This window comes from Oncorhynchus keta, chromosome 15 (assembly GCF_023373465.1).
Source record: "Oncorhynchus keta strain PuntledgeMale-10-30-2019 chromosome 15, Oket_V2, whole genome shotgun sequence".
Classification (NCBI taxonomy): Eukaryota; Metazoa; Chordata; class Actinopteri; order Salmoniformes; family Salmonidae; genus Oncorhynchus; species Oncorhynchus keta.
In genome coordinates this window covers 39,684,074-39,699,521 of record NC_068435.1, presented here as the reverse complement: position 1 = coordinate 39,699,521, position 15,448 = coordinate 39,684,074, and the positions used below count along the sequence as shown (strand labels likewise).

Below are 15,448 nucleotides of genomic sequence, written 5' to 3'. Positions count from 1 at the left end.
AGGTGTTTCTGTCTTCTGTAGGCGACAGAGCAGTTTGCTAGTGACATCCTGAGAGAAGCTCTGGCTGGAGCCCACGTAAAGTCCCACCAGAACAGGTGAGACAACCTAATTTTTCCATTACACACTGAGCTGGTATACTAACCACTGAGAATGTATTATATTTGTCCCTATCAAATACACTATTAGGTCAATGAATATCTTCCTGATGTGTCCTCAGGGCTCCCAGAGAGATCACAGCCATAAACATTCACCAGGCGTCCAGCAGCATCCCCACATGTGACTTCCTCACCAACACGCACATGGGCTACATGACCAAGGAGGACTGATTACACACAACCTTATTCACAACCTAACTAAGAACAACGGCCACTCAGACTGAGAGAGATACATGCATACTGGCTACTGGGAATTACCAGGGACCTCACGATACAATATTTATCATGATACTTACGCGCCGATACAATATGTATTGCGATTCTCACAATTCTATATGTATTGCAATTCAATACTGTGATTTCATTGCGATTTGATGTTCGAAACATGTTGCTCACCATATGTCTGCTGCCGAGGGACAAGAGAGAGCCATGAGAACGAGTTTTTATCATGGAAATAAAAGTGATGAAAACAAATTGGTTCCCTATTTAAAAAGAAAATGAAGAACAAACTCTGAAGGAAAAATGCTAGAGTTTTGGTGCAGGTTACAAACAGCTAGCGCAATAATAATATTACGAAATTGTCAAAACGATATGATATATCATCAGAAATAATGTCCCAATATGTAACTGTATCGATATTTCCCCCATCACTACTGGCTGCTCACATCAGTCTCACTAGCTGAGAGACGGGCAGTAAGAGCTGCAGAACGAGCATATGGACCTGCCTCTGGGGTTAAACTGAACCGTCGGGCCGGCAGAAGAACTCTCTGACAGACATTGACCACAACAGAGAAACAGTCCGAGCGCTGCAGGAATACTCCGACCTCCCCTGGAAGACCATCTCACCAACCGACATTTTAAACCATTAGTCAGCTACTTTTCATATCTCAGTATCATAAAGTAGAATCAATTACACAGACTACACCAAACACCTGGGTGGAATTCAGGACTCCACAACCTTCTGAACATTAAGATATGACATGATCTCTAAACCCTTAGCAGAGTCCAAAACGTGTACATTTCCTCCAATAGTTCTAGAATACTGGACCGTTGGCTTTCATCGTTTTCTCAGCGCTGCTCTGGCTATTTCTCCAACCGTCGCCACGTTCAAATGAATAGCGGGAGCCTTGTTGGTTGGGAATTTGGGGGGGGGTGCGCGCAGTCAGGCTGTGCATCCCCTGCGGATGGTGGTCGTAGATCCAGATGTGTCACAGTGGGCCGCAGGACTATCGCGTCTCTGCGTCTGTGGACTCTGAATTAGCTTTATTTTGTTATGGGGTGCCCACTCCCCTGACATTTTAGTGATAGAAAATGGGGTCCCCGTTGGTATACCGTTGCTTTACTCTATATGATGACAGATCAGTATATCTGTTCTACTCAATAAACAGTATTTATATAACGCTGTGCCCTACTGAATGCGACCCCGGGGATCAATCATAACATACCTGGTATAACCGTTTCTTTCATAATCTGTTTTAGTTTGTATAACTGGTTTACCGGACAGTCAGACTAATGTACTGTACCCACTGACTTAATCACAGTTGGGCTCAGTCTGGTCCCTTTAAAGCACCACACAATGTGAGATAAACCTTGAATTGAACATTGTGGGTCTTAAACATTGTCGAATGCTTCAAAATAGATGTCTATTTTGGGACAGTGTGTCTGGTGTCCTCTCTCTCACCTCTCTCTCACCTTGTAACAGGATTATGTGTGAATCAAATGGTTGAATGTTTCTCTCAAATGGCCACAACAATGCACGCCACTAGGCCAAATATGTGCTTTGATTGAAACTAAACACAGGTAGGCTGTGCTAGTTTGTTAACACCATCTGCTCGAGAATTTGCTCGCTGGCCTAATTCAAAGCAACAGTGTAGGTTCCTTTGAAACTGTACCCTATAACTCAAGAAGATGTAAATGCATATCCTCATGAAACTCCGTTGAGATCAAATGGTCGGGAAGTGGATGGAAGTGTCACCAGTAGAACTTCACGATCGACAGTGAGGCACAAGTAGAGCAGAGACTGTGTAGAGTAGAGAATTCTGCTTCGGGACCTTTAGCTGTCGTGAAGAAAGATCCAGAGAAGTCCGATCCGCAGCCTCGACCATTAAAGTATTGTCTGTCTGACAGTCACAGGGAGGAGAGTAAAAGTGGCTTACAGACCTACTGTACATCAGACCAGACAATGACCCCCCCCCCAATAACAGTCTTAATACCATTGTACTCTTCTGGGAAACGGTGTTCTTTTCATTCAGTCAATTCAAGATTTAGAAATCAGAATGCAATTGGTTCAATTCTTTTCCATGAGGGATTTTAGACTCACAGATTATTTAAAAAACTTGTCCTGAATTGACTGAGTTGAAATGGAACAGGGCCCAATTCTGACTGTTGTGTTTGTGTCTAGACTGTTCTCAAGTGTCACATATCAGCCTGATCACAGATCTGTGTGTGTTTCAGCCGACTAAGCATGTATGCAATGGCAACAATAGCCAGAGGAGTCGAGCTGAACATGCACATACAGATCTGGGACCAGGCTAGATGGATATGTCAATGAAGGTGTGCTATAACTTGAAGTCTTGGACAGTAGGGATGGAGGGGCCACATCTGTGTGAGTCCCAAGGTTAACGTTGTGTTTTTTACTTGGTCCACTCCCCTCTGGAGTAGGGTTGACCGTCAGTTGTTGGTAAAGTGCATTTGTAATGTTATGTATTCGATACAGTATGTATGTCCCTACCACTATGACTGTGTATTTGTGTACATTGTGTGTATGACTGACTCCAGTTTTTGTTTGTTCACTTCATATCAAGCCCCGCTACCAGCAAAGTCATTACTATGGTGTGTTAGAATGTGTTAGTGTGCATTATTTATGTTTTTTTGTGTTAGTGTGTGTGTGTTGGGGTAAATGTGGTGTGAATATGGGTGTACTGTGTACCTGTATACGAGAGTGAGAGAAAGTTAAGGTGAATTAATGAAAATATCTTTGAATATGATTCATTTTGGATGTTGTGTGTACATGGTTGTTGGTTGACATTTAGCTTGTGTAGGAGTGAAGATGATAGGTGTTATGTTTCAGTATGAATCTGGTAAGTGTGTGGTGTGCTCACTCTAAACTGAGTGGTCACCTTGCCCGTTTGACCAAACTTTATGTATTGTAGAAATAATATCAATTGACCATTATATTTTCATTTTCCAGTGCACACCAAAAATATGATCAATATTCTTGTATTAAAATGGAAAACTTGTTTATAAAACTGTGGTTGTTTTTGAAGTGACTTAGCGTCTTGTTATCCCCCCTCCGCCCCAGGATGCCCTTTCCCGATTCCCTCACTCCCTCTTCCTCCCTCTATCTCTCTTTCTCTGAGAGCTTCTTCACACTTTTAAAAAAAATACATTCGGCTACTCATATTACTCAAATGTAAACTTGCCTACTTGCTACATCTCGCCCGCTTCCTCTGGAAGTAGAGCAGGACACTCGTCCGACCATTGCCGCCCTTGAAACAGGCCAGAGTAAACAGAATTGCTTCGTTGAGCCAACATTCCGACAGTATAAATGGTAATAGCAGAGCAATGTTTTTGAAGCAGCTGAAATGCATTTGACATGTTCAGCTGAAATTGCAGTAGCAGCCCGTTCCATTTATTTTCTAATAATAATCATATTTAGCGGCTGGCTGCTTTAATCCAAAATTCCATCCAGCTTTGCATGCATATGATATCATACGGTTGGCCCCAGTTGGAATCAAACTCATAGCCCTTGGCGCTGCAAGTGCCATGCTCTACCAACTGGGCCACATTTTCTCCACCTCTCCCTCTCTCCTTTTAGCACAGCCTGTGTGATAGGGCTGCAGTAGATTTTGAGAGATTACAGGGTGCTGGACTGAGGAGGCTTTGGTGGGATGGTAGAATCAGATGGCAGTACTTTACATTCTCAGTGTGGCTCAACTCCCATGCCTCTCTCCCTTTTTTTTTTACCCGAAAGGATGGCAAAGGATCTGGTTCATTGAGAGATTAAACTCTTAAGTAGTGGCCTTCTGTGACCCTTGGAATATCACTTACTATTCTAGAAGCCAGAAACACAAAGCTGCACAGGTCACTGACAGAGCCCACCTTTGGATACATCAGAGGCAGTATTTCTTTCGATAGCTAGAGATAGAGACAGCCAGGTTTCCATGTACTAGCCAGAATGACCCAACATGCAAACATCAGAGAGTGCCATGTTTGTCAACAGATGCTCCTTGTTATCATGTTCTGTGATGGTATCAGAGCTGTGTGACATAATATGGTCATGTTCAGTGTCCCTGACTGGCACACATTTGTTCCAATAGTGTTTTGCTCATCACTCTTAGATCAGGTTAATGTTAGTTAACTTTACATTTTGGTCAGGTTGCGGTAAGGTTAGATTACATATTTAACTAGGCAAGTCAGTTAAAGAACACATTCTTATCCACAACGACGGCCTAGGAACAGTGGGTTAACTACCTTGTTCAGGGGCAGAATGGCCGCTTTTTACCTTGTCAGCTCGGGGATTCGATCTAGTAACCTTTCGGTTATTGGCCCAACGCTCTAACCACTAGGCTACCTGCCGCCCCAGATTAGATCAGGTTTGGTTTCTGTAAGATTTGGTTACTGTAAGATTAGGGCTGGGATAAAGGGACTGATCTGAAAAAGGGGTTATGCATCTGATCCTGTGGACCTTGTGTATAATTTCCAACAGGCTCCGTTAAACTAATAGAAACAGGTACCGAATTCAGTCATACAATGTAGTGTAGTATTATGTGTTGTTTTGTTTCATTCTGTGGATCATGTTGATGGACCAGGGAAATGAGTCATTATTGCTTCCGATTTAGTTGCTGTGAGCATAGATTTAGTCATGAACTGCTTGTACATGTAAAACCACGCACACCTCATGGTGCTCCTCCACTGTTGTAAGATGTTACATAAAAGGGGAACAAAGAAAACATGGTGTGCCACTCCAGGGCTCCCGAGGGGCGCAGCAGTCTAAGGCAGTGCTCGAGGTGTCACTACATACCCTGGTTCAATCCTGGGCTGTATCACAACCGGCCTTGATTGAGAGTCCCATAGGGTGGCACACAATTGGCCCAGTTTCGTCCGGTTAGGGGAGGGGTCAATGTAAATAATAATTTGTTCTTAACTGACTTGCCACGTTAAATAGATGACCATTTTTTTAATCATCATCACACTTATGGAAATGCAGGCTGCTCTTTCAGCATGTTCACTCAGATTCAGCTCCATCACATCAAAGGTGTTATAGGACTCACATCACAATGTGTCTAAACCCCTCATGTTCACCCTGTTGGATAATGTGTCTAACCCCCTCATGTTCACCCTGTTGGATAAAGTGTCTAACCCCCTCATGTTCACCATGTTGGATAATGTGTCTAACCCCCTCATGTTCACCCTGTTGGATAATGTGTCTAACCCCCTCATGTTCACCCTGTTGGATAATGTGTCTAACCCCCTCATGTTCACCCTGTTGGATAATGTGTCTAACCCCCTCATGTTCACCCTGTTGGATAATGTGTTTAACCCCCTCATGTTCACCCTGTTGGATAATGTGTCTAACCCCCTCATGTTCACCCTGTTGGATAATGTGTCTAACCCCCTCATGTTCACCCTGTTGGATAAAGTGTCTAACCCCCTCATGTTCACCATGTTGGATAATGTGTCTAACCCCCTCATGTTCACCCTGTTGGATAATGTGTCTAACCCCCTCATGTTCACCCTGTTGGATAATGTGTCTAACCCCCTCATGTTCACCCTGTTGGATAATGTGTCTAACCCCCTCATGTTCACCCTGTTGGATAATGTGTCTAACCCCCTCATGTTCACCCTGTTGGATAATGTGTCTAACCCCCTCATGTTCACCATGTTGGATAATGTGTCTAACCCCCTCATGTTCACCCTGTCGGATAATGTGTCTTACCCCCTCATGTTCACCCTGTTGGATAATGTGTCTAACCCCCTCATGTTCACCCTGTTGGATAATGTGTCTAACCCCCTCATGTTCACCCTGTTGGATAATGTGTCTAACCCCCTCATGTTCACCATGTTGGATAATGTGTCTAACCCCCTCATGTTCACCCTGTTGGATAATGTGTCTAACCCCCTCATGTTCACCCTGTTGGATAATGTGTCTAACCCCCTCATGTTCACCCTGTTGGATATTGGTTCACCATCTTAAGATTGAATCTGGTTTGTATTCATAAGGTATCTCCAGAGTAGGGGTGCTGATCTGCTTTGAGATCATGATGAGTGAGACTATATGGGGGGTCCCAGATCAGCACTCCTACTCTGAGATGCTTTATGAATACGGCTCCTGATCAAATGAAACAGTTCATCATATAGATACTGTAGATATGAGGATGTGTGTAGCAGAAACAGCCACATCAATTGGACAAACAGAAGGTAAGAACCTAATATTCTTTTATTGTAATATACTGTACATTATATCATATTTCACTTTTTATTTTCTGAAGCAGATTTACAAAATGAACGTATACACCAGAAACAACTATTTTCTCAATCGTTACCTACCAGTAATTGAATAGAAATGAATTAAATATTTTGTTTTGTTTCCGTTAACAAAAATCAACACACTTTCTGGACAAAGTGTAGTTTGAGCATACATTTCTTGTCATTTCAATAGATCCAACAGTATGTACAAAAAGTATTTATTAACTTAAATCATTCCAATTCAGCAGGTACACACACATACCTGTACATACAGTACACACAAACACACATTACAGAGCAGCCGTGTTGTCTTGGAGTGTCCAACGGCAAAAAAGCCTGATTTCAAACTAGTTGGTTTCATGCAAATGACATTTTCATAGCAATAGAACAGAATTGTAAAATGATTTATCTTGTTTTATGACATCTAGTTTCTCATTCACTCTCATCTCTGATTTACTATACTGGACGGTAAGCTAACTTTCCCTTTCTGATTACATTAAGAAGATGTACATTCCTTTGCATAGATTTTGTTATAGTGTGGAATGGACAGAGAACATTCCCTAATTGGTTCTTTGGACTCCCCGTAACCAGTAGAAGGATTTGGAGAGTCTGTCATATGTTGAAGATTCTGGATCCGCTTTGAAAAACCGCAGACGGGTTGGGAGAGAGCTTAGTCCTAACCAACTGCTCCTGCAAAAAGACAAAACAACACATGGGTTATTCAAAGATGATCACAAGCAATGCAGGTCTTGTGCTGTTCAGATAGGATATGTGATATACACTCAGAGGCCAGTTTATTAGGTACACCACCCTGTTCACGAAAATGGTTCGCTCGTACAGACAGTGAGTCATGTGGCCATGGCTTGCTATATAAAGCAGGCAGACAGGCATAGAGGCATTCAGTTACTGTTCGATTGAACATTAGAATAGTCCAAACTAATTACTTAAGCGACTTTGAGCGTGGTATGATCGTCGGTGACAGGCGCGCTGGTTCCAGTATCTCAGAAACGGCCGGCCTCCTGGGCTTTTCCTGCACGACAGTGTCTAGGGTTTACAGAGAACGGGGCGACCAACAAAACACAGCCAGTCAGCGGCAGTCCTGTGGACGAAACCAGCTCATTGATGGGAGAGGTTGAAGGAGAATGGCAAGAAACAAGCTAACAGGCGGGCTACCAACAGGCAAATAATGACGCATTACAACAGTGGTGTGCAGAACGGCATCTCGGAACGCACAACTCTTTGGTTCTTGTCATGGATGGACTATTGCAGCAGACGTCCACACCGGGTTCCACCCCTGTTAGCCAAAATCAAGAAGAAGCGGCTCCAGTGGGCACGCGGTCCCCAACACTGGACAATTGAGGAGTGGAAAAACACAAATCCCAGTTCCTGTTGCGTCATGCTGATGGCAGAGTCAGGATTTGCCGTAAACAGCATGACTCCATGGCCCCATCCTGCCTGGTGTCAACGGTACAGGCTGGTGGTGGTTGTGTAATATTGTTGGGAATGTTTTCCTGGCACACGTTAGGTCCCTTGATACCAATTCAGAAATGGTCCAACACCCCAAAGAATTCAGCCTGTTCTGGGGGCAAAGTGGGGTCCGGCCGGTACTAGATGGGTGTACCAAATAAACTGGGCACTGATGGTACGATAATATGAGAGGTGACTTGTTTGGTTGTGCAGTCATAGTGCATCAGCCCTCCTGTCAGTGGACTGGTAGACATAATTAATCACAGCAAATGCTACTGATGCTACTTTCTGAAAGAACATCCAGCCGGAACCTACATGAATAGAACTTCACTCAACCCTGAAATGAAGTATGCATGCTGCATCCATCAAGTAGCGTGTTCCAGGCTTGATATGATGATTAGATATGGATCTGCCTGTTCCAATGCAGCTGATTAGTAGTGGTACAATGGCCAAACGGAAGGTGCGTTTGGCAGAGTCGTAGTCTGTGGTCTCAGTAGCAGTCTCTTCAGTCAATGACAAATAGGATACGACTACTACTGTATTTGCTGGATGTGAGGCTGTGTCTGTACGTGAAATGTGTCAAACTGCAGCTTCGAAAAAAGTGTGTGTGTGTGTGTGTGTGCTTCAGTCTGTTTGCATATGTGTTTGTGTATCTGTGTATATGTTCACCTCCTCCCACACACACTCTTTTCCACTCAGTATAGCAGCCAGGTCTGCCTCTCTCCGAAATGAGATTCACGCTGAAATGACTGCAAGCCACTGCATCGCATCACACTGGCAAAAATGGCAAATAATCCATTATTGCTCACGTTATCGCTCTCTCTTCCTTTCACCCTTTCCATCCCTCACTCTCTGTGTTTTCCTTTCTCCCTCCCTTGATATAACCCTGCTGGTTTGGCTCATGACACTGGCTGTTGTCAGACACATCGTGGGAAAAGGGAAACGTTCCAATTCCACCAAACAGGGGAACAGGAAAGAGAGAGAAAAAAGAGGAGCGTGACTGGAGGGAGGGCGAAAGGAGAGATGATGAGAGAGAGGAAAGGGGTGCAACGGGAGGTGATTTGCAGGATGCTTTGTGTCTGCACAGTTTGATCCTCTCTTAATGCAGCCCATTGTACACCACATCCCCATTTCTCCCCTGTTTATCTGTTTTGGTACAAAGTGGGGAAAAACTCTTTGTATCACATTTAACAGCTCAGGCAATGTTCTCCACCAGTGCTAAAAACAAGATTCTTAGTGTCTCGTGGGAGAAAACACTCTCAGTAGACGCATTGATGGGAACAGAATTTTATGTCTAAGTGTTTACCAGAAACATTCATGGAGCACTCAGAAAGCTTGCATGTGTTTCAGAAATAAATGGCTTGTTGCCTCTTTCTTAACTGTAAGGGTACTGCTAATTTGAAATATATATATATATATATAATCCCTCCCTCTCATAATCAAGTTTATTGATTTTGGTTCCAGAGGCATAATGAGGACAACAGTATTAATTGCCTTGATGGGTGCTATGAAAGCGGATCAACTTCTCAGAGGTTTATCAGCACACACTGTAATGGTACTAACCGCTCACTACCTGTATGCATGGCTCTGTGCACTATGCTCTAGTGTTGCCCGCATCCCCGGGGAAACGTTACACAGCTGTGCTTTTGTCTATCCATGACCTTGACGAGTCAATGAAAAGTGTTTCCATTGACCCATCATGTCGATGGACAATACCCTGAGGTCTGTGTGTGTGTGTGTGTGTGTGTGTCTGTGTGTGTGTGTGTGTGTGTGTGTGGTCAGAGAGCTTAGTGGGTTGGGGTGTCAATAATGACTTGGCAGTGTGTGGGGGCTGGGACTGGACCGGATTGTTTAATATAGATCCAATGGATTTTGCGTCGTGTTGGCAGATCGCTCGGTGACCGATTAAAAAGGATGGAGCACTAGGTCGTTGTTTGGGGTTAGAGGGGAGGTATTACTGAAGTAGAAGTTGATTGATGGGTTAGGTGGTGTACAGAGAGAGGGTCCAATATGATGACAATAGCCTGTAGTTGGTATCTGATGTCTACTTTTCTTGGCAGGAGACGGGGTTAAATCCTCTGCACCCAATTTGTACAACAGCTCTTACATCGTAGCCTACTGTGGTGTTGTACCTTTCCTGCATGCACCCTGAACACACACACACATCTCACCCTGTTTTCTGGGCCATGGTTATTAATAGGCTATGACCTACAGATGACATATCTCATATTAAATCCTGTGGCCTGTCAAACACTGTTGGACTGGCCTTCTACAACACAGCCGCGTAGGCACAGGTCCACCCAATCAGATTGAACAGAAAAACAAGTGTTCTTTTATTTTTATGTTCTCTACTCGTCAGTGTTCCAAACGGGACATTATTTGTTTTTTTCTCCCTAAACGTGCAAACGGCATCAGATAGAATGAATAGCAAGCGGTGCACTGGAATGACATTCAGTCTCATGGGATGGGTGGCCAACAATAACTAACTGAAAGCCACACCCCCCACAAATATAAGTGCATTGAGGCATATGTCACTGTGCTTGTACAGCTATATGCACCATGCCACTGCCCACTTCATTAGTTCATTTAGTGAATAAAACAGCTCACAATCCACTACCTTTATCACAGTCAACACACCTAGATTTTTAGCTTTAATTGGCATTAAAAATGCTAAATGTTCTCTCAGCCTCATCGCAAAATGTGTAACATAGATTATCTATAAAACTGCACATTTTCCTCTCTCCCCTATGGCAAAATATGTAAAATTGCAGGAAATTAGCTTAAAACAGCAACAATTTCTCTCAGCCTCACGGCAAAATGTGGAGAACAGCATGAGATTAGCTATAAAACTGCAAATGTTTCTCTTTGCCCAATGGCAAAATGTGTAGAATTGCAGGAAGTTAGCTGTTTTGTCTGGCTACGCTACTGCTACAACAGAAAGACTATACACTAAAACATGTTCTCCCATGTGATTGGCCAAAAAAAAGTTTATTTCAACTTGTTATTAAATTGACAACTGAAACATTCCTAGCAAGCAGTGTGCAGGAGTTTCTTCTTTCTCTAATCTCTCTGGCATAGATGACAACGAGTGAAAGCGGAAAAGCCGAGTAAGTCCAGCCCGGACCGTTCTCCTCTACTCTCCGCTGGCAGATGGCACAGAGGAACGTGGGCGGGGGGGTGGCACTAAACCCCAGGAGATTCCCCAAAGATTTCCACTCCCTGTCACGCTAGGATCAAAACAGGAGAAGAATTATAGTACTGCTCTTTCTCTCTCTTGTCTATATGCATTTAAATCTCTGTCCGTCCGTCCCCTACTCCCTCCCTCTCTCCACACCTGAACCCACTTTGACACACCATCTCAGTGATTGAGTCTCCATATCCAATTGACCAGATGTCTGAATATGATTGACTTTCTTTTCTCCTCATGTAATGCCTGTTCTAACCAGGTCAATGTCATAAGCCTGGCCGTGTTCGGGTGTTACATAATCATCCGAAACAGCTGGGTCACTTTGAGCAGATTTAGGGCAGGACGGGATGCTGCATCACCTAATTTACTCCCCTTGACTGCAATGTATTGAGAAAAACATTAGCTACTGTGACATTTTACCTTTCTGCAAAAACGTGCCAGGATGACCCTTTCAGGCTAATAATGGGCTGCTCTTAGAGATGCCTCTAACACAGCTCCACTGGGAACACCTGGTACCTAGCTGGAACAATAGCTATATCCCATATCTTTACCCTATATTCCCCATCCATCGTCTATGTCTTTCACGTGCCTTTACCTTTAGCCAGAAATAGTACTATCTAAGGAATAGGAAATCATCCGAGATGTATACAGTGACTTCTATAGGACGAGACACTACCACTTTGCTCACATCAAGGATTCGGACCATTTGAAATAGCATCGAAAAACAGGATTTGTGCCCTGAAACACACTGTGAAACACAAAAACAGGAGTCCTCTAACCTCTCCCATGGTTCCTATACTGAGGTCAGGTCTCTCTGGCAGGCTGCTCTGCTGGAGGCCGGCGGTGGTGGTGATAGGGGTGGTAGTGGCAATGGAGTAGGGCTGGAGTGGAGTTACGGTGTTTTGGGGGACGGTGGGGGTCAGCAGGTCAGCAGTGGAGGTGCTGGGAGTATGGTCCCTCTGGTGAAGCTCTGTGTGTCTGAAAGCCTCCCCACCTCCGTTGTAGGCGGCTTGGTAGCTGGTCTCATTAGGGAGGTGGGAGACCCCCGATCCGGGACTGGCATACGGGGCAGGGGGGCATTGTTTCCTGGTGGTCTTGGCTGGTCTTGCCCCCGTCCACAGCCTGTACTCCTGTCTACGAGGAGGAGAGGATGGAAGGGTAAGAGAGAGCGCTCACGGTCTGCAAAAGTAGTTTTATTTTACAAACACTGCAAACATTTGGCCTTTAGCTTTTTGCTCTTTAAACTGTAGGCTATTTAACATAGAACATTTAGCTATCGAACCAACCAAATGATGAAGGAACCAATCAGAGAGCAAGGTAAGGCCTAATGACAGGCTTATCATTGAATGGTAATGACATGATTGGGGCTACGGCAGAGTGGGTAGAGGGGCTCAGGTGGGTTCTGTTAATGGGGCAAACGTTTTCAGTTTAGTGCATCTAGGGAATGAGGATGGTGGCATGCTGTCATCAACTCAAAAAACAACAGTATTATTCAAAGTTAGCTGCTGCATCGGATTATCATTACATCAGGATCTCAGGCAAAATAGCTTCAACTTGTTTTTTAATGGATTTAAAAATAAAAAAAGTGTGTCAAACATGGGAGGGTATAACAAGTGTGTGAGTTTATGAATAATCGAAAGCGTTTTGCTGTGTTTCTACTTCAGCAGCAGCCAACTTTACAGATTAAAGATATTGATTATTTCTGTAGCATGACACTTAATGTATCCAATTTCTTTCGCGCAAACATACACACACACGGAACACAAAGACCTAGCCTGATAGCAATTTCCGTTGAAAAGGGTATTTACATGATTATGCATACTGCAGATTAGATTCAGGACAATGCCCCACTGTACATAACCCAACCAAATGATTTAACGAATTTCAGCGCGTACATCGTTAGCAAATAAATTAAAGCAAATTTGAAGCACACGAATGGAATCGTTAGGTTTGAGCGCAATGGGTTATCAATGTTTTTTTAGTGAGTGAAGAGCTCCAGGTGCTGAAATGAAAGATACACAGCGGTTCTGAAAGGACATCGTCAGAGTGATGGAACCTACCTGTAAGAGCTTTTGGCTGTTGCGGTCCCCTGCTCCCCCCACCTCTGTCTGCCCCGCTCCTCTCTCTCCCCCATGTCCCCTCTAGTGTGGCTCGCATTGGGGTTACTGTTCACGGGGCTATCCGAACCAACTTCACCCCCTTTTCCGACATTGCTAATCCAGGGGAAATTCTCCTTCTTCGGAATAGGCCAGGGTTTGTAATCCTGTTTGTACTGGGTTACAGTGGAGAAAGGCACACCGGTTTGTTGGTAGTCCTCCTGGGGTTTGAAGTTAGGCTCCCTCCGGCCCCTCAATGATCTCTGGGTCCCCGGGGCATCTCCCGGTGTCTGGGGGGATCCGCGATGTTCCGTGGTGGAATAGTTGTGCCTCAGAACCCGGTCCGTCGGTACCTGCCTGGTGACGGATTGTACCTCTTGGTCGGTGATGTCCGAGTAGTTCTGTATGGTCAGTGGCACTGAAAGATCGGATTTATCAAACTGGTTCCAGAACCGAGCCAGACAGCACACTCTGCTTATGCACGGCCAAGCCATGGCGATTTGGTTCGAATAATAATAATAATAGGCTAATCAAAGAAAAGGGGGAAAAAAGAAAATAAATAAGGAAAATTGAAAAAAAAAGATTGATAAATATATATAACGTTAGCTACATTCAGAAGTGCCCCGCTGTGTATGCGCCCATTCCTGCAAACCTTCGCCAGCGTGCTGTCTCCACGCCACAGCTCTGGAATGCCAAGATGGGAGCGGAGCCGCTCGTAAACTGTCATTACACATTCTTCTCACGTGGTACTGAAGGCTTCGAGTTGATGCAGAGAAATCTATAGCAAATGATTCATCTGAAGTACAACAGAGAGAAAAGCTTTGCGATTGCTATTCAGGTCAAGTTATTCCATTACAAATTTAGCAAGAATATGTTTATTCTCGGTCATTCCAAAACTGCATCAAACATAATGGGCCCATCATGCACAACCCATTATTAGCCAAGTAATCAAACTCATGGTAGCTTATGCTCTCTGAACATAAATCTGAAACTGACATTAGGCTGAGGCTATATGGTCTAAACTTGAAGTATAAAAATAATCATTGAGAGGTCAATCACATCATGGCTCTGACAAGGCTTTATAAGGAGTAATTTCAGTCATCTGCTTTTGTGTGAAACTATCCACATGGCTGCCATAAGACAGCTCTTGCTCATGTTGCCTCTGGTTACCGCAGGTAAATAAACTGTTGACTCTATACTCCCGGTAGTTGTCATATTTTCCCAGATAAACGCATACATGTAATAAACCAGGGAAGCTTGAAGATCCAGTCAATTAACCAATTATACTAAACAAAAATAGAAACGCAACATGCAACAATTTCAAAGCTTTTGCTGAGTTACAGTTCATATAAGAAAACCAGTCAATTGAAATAAATCCATTAGGCCCTAATCTATGGATTTCACATGACTAGGCAGGGACACAGCCATGGGTGAGCTTGGTAGGACATAGGCACATCCACTTGGGAGCCAGGCCCAACCAATCCGAATACATTTTTCAAATCAAATCACATGTTATTTGTCACATGCACCGAATACAATAGGTGTTTATTTACCTTACCGTGAAATGCTTAATAACTAGCCTTTAACCAACAATGCAGTTCAAAATCGGTTTTCCCCACAAAAGGGCTTTCTTCAAGACAGAAATACTCCTCAGCACTCCACCTCCCCCCTCTGACAACCCTTCAGACGAAGAAGCTGTGGGGCAGGTTGGACCTACTGCAAAATTCTCTAAAACGACATTGGTAGAGAAATTAACATTCAGTTCTCTGGTTGACATTCCTGCAGTCAGCATGCAAATTAGATGCTCCCTCAAAACTTGAGAAATCTGTGGCGTGACAAAAGTTCCACAGTTTAGAGTGGCCTTTTATTTTACTCAGAACAAGGTACACCTGTGTAATTTTTTAATTTATTTTTTATCTTTATTTAACTAGGCAAGTCAGTTACGAACAAACTCTTATTTTCAATGACAGCCTAACAGTGGGTTAACTGCCTGTTCAGGGGCAGAACTACAGATTTGTACTTTGTCAGCTCGGGGATTTGAACTTGCAACCTTTCGGTTGCTAGTCCACCGCTCT

General features: G+C 43.8%; 2 protein-coding genes across 6 annotated transcripts in view; one reads left to right on the top strand and one right to left on the bottom strand.

Moving 5' to 3' along the window:
• Window positions 1–3,403, top strand: part of yeats2 (YEATS domain containing 2) — a 60,191-nt gene extending 56,788 nt beyond the window's left edge. For all 5 annotated transcript variants that reach the window (XM_035788586.2, XM_052464012.1, XM_035788585.2 and 2 more), the window contains 2 exons: window positions 22–95; window positions 218–3,403. In XM_035788586.2, coding sequence (XP_035644479.1) covers window positions 22–95; window positions 218–326 — 183 coding nt within the window. In that variant the 3' untranslated portion in view covers window positions 327–3,403. The remainder of the gene's footprint in view (window positions 1–21; window positions 96–217) is intronic.
• Window positions 3,404–6,576: 3,173 nt separating this feature from the next.
• LOC118395145 (microtubule-associated protein 6 homolog) lies at window positions 6,577–14,098 on the bottom strand. Its single transcript, XM_035788916.2, has 3 exons — window positions 13,338–14,098; window positions 12,057–12,411; window positions 6,577–7,313 (listed from the first exon to the last, which is right to left on the bottom strand). The coding sequence occupies exons 1-3, from the start codon at window positions 13,865–13,867 to the stop codon at window positions 7,236–7,238; spliced, it is 963 nt and encodes a 320-aa protein (XP_035644809.1). The 5' UTR covers window positions 13,868–14,098; the 3' UTR covers window positions 6,577–7,235.
• Between the last annotated feature and the right edge of the window lie 1,350 nt (window positions 14,099–15,448).

Bases quoted from the DNA above. Each gene is read 5' to 3' on its own strand.
- LOC118395145 (XM_035788916.2), bottom strand. From the start codon at position 13,867: ATGGCTTGGCCGTGCATAAGCAGAGTGTGCTGTCTGGCTCGGTTCTGG. The intron at 12,412-13,337 runs GTAGGTTCCATC...TCCTCCTCGTAG, and splicing joins ACAGCCAAAAGCTCTTACAG to ACAGGAGTACAGGCTGTGGA. The intron at 7,314-12,056 runs GTTAGAGGACTC...GTCTTTTTGCAG, and splicing joins GTATAGGAACCATGGGAGAG to GAGCAGTTGGTTAGGACTAA.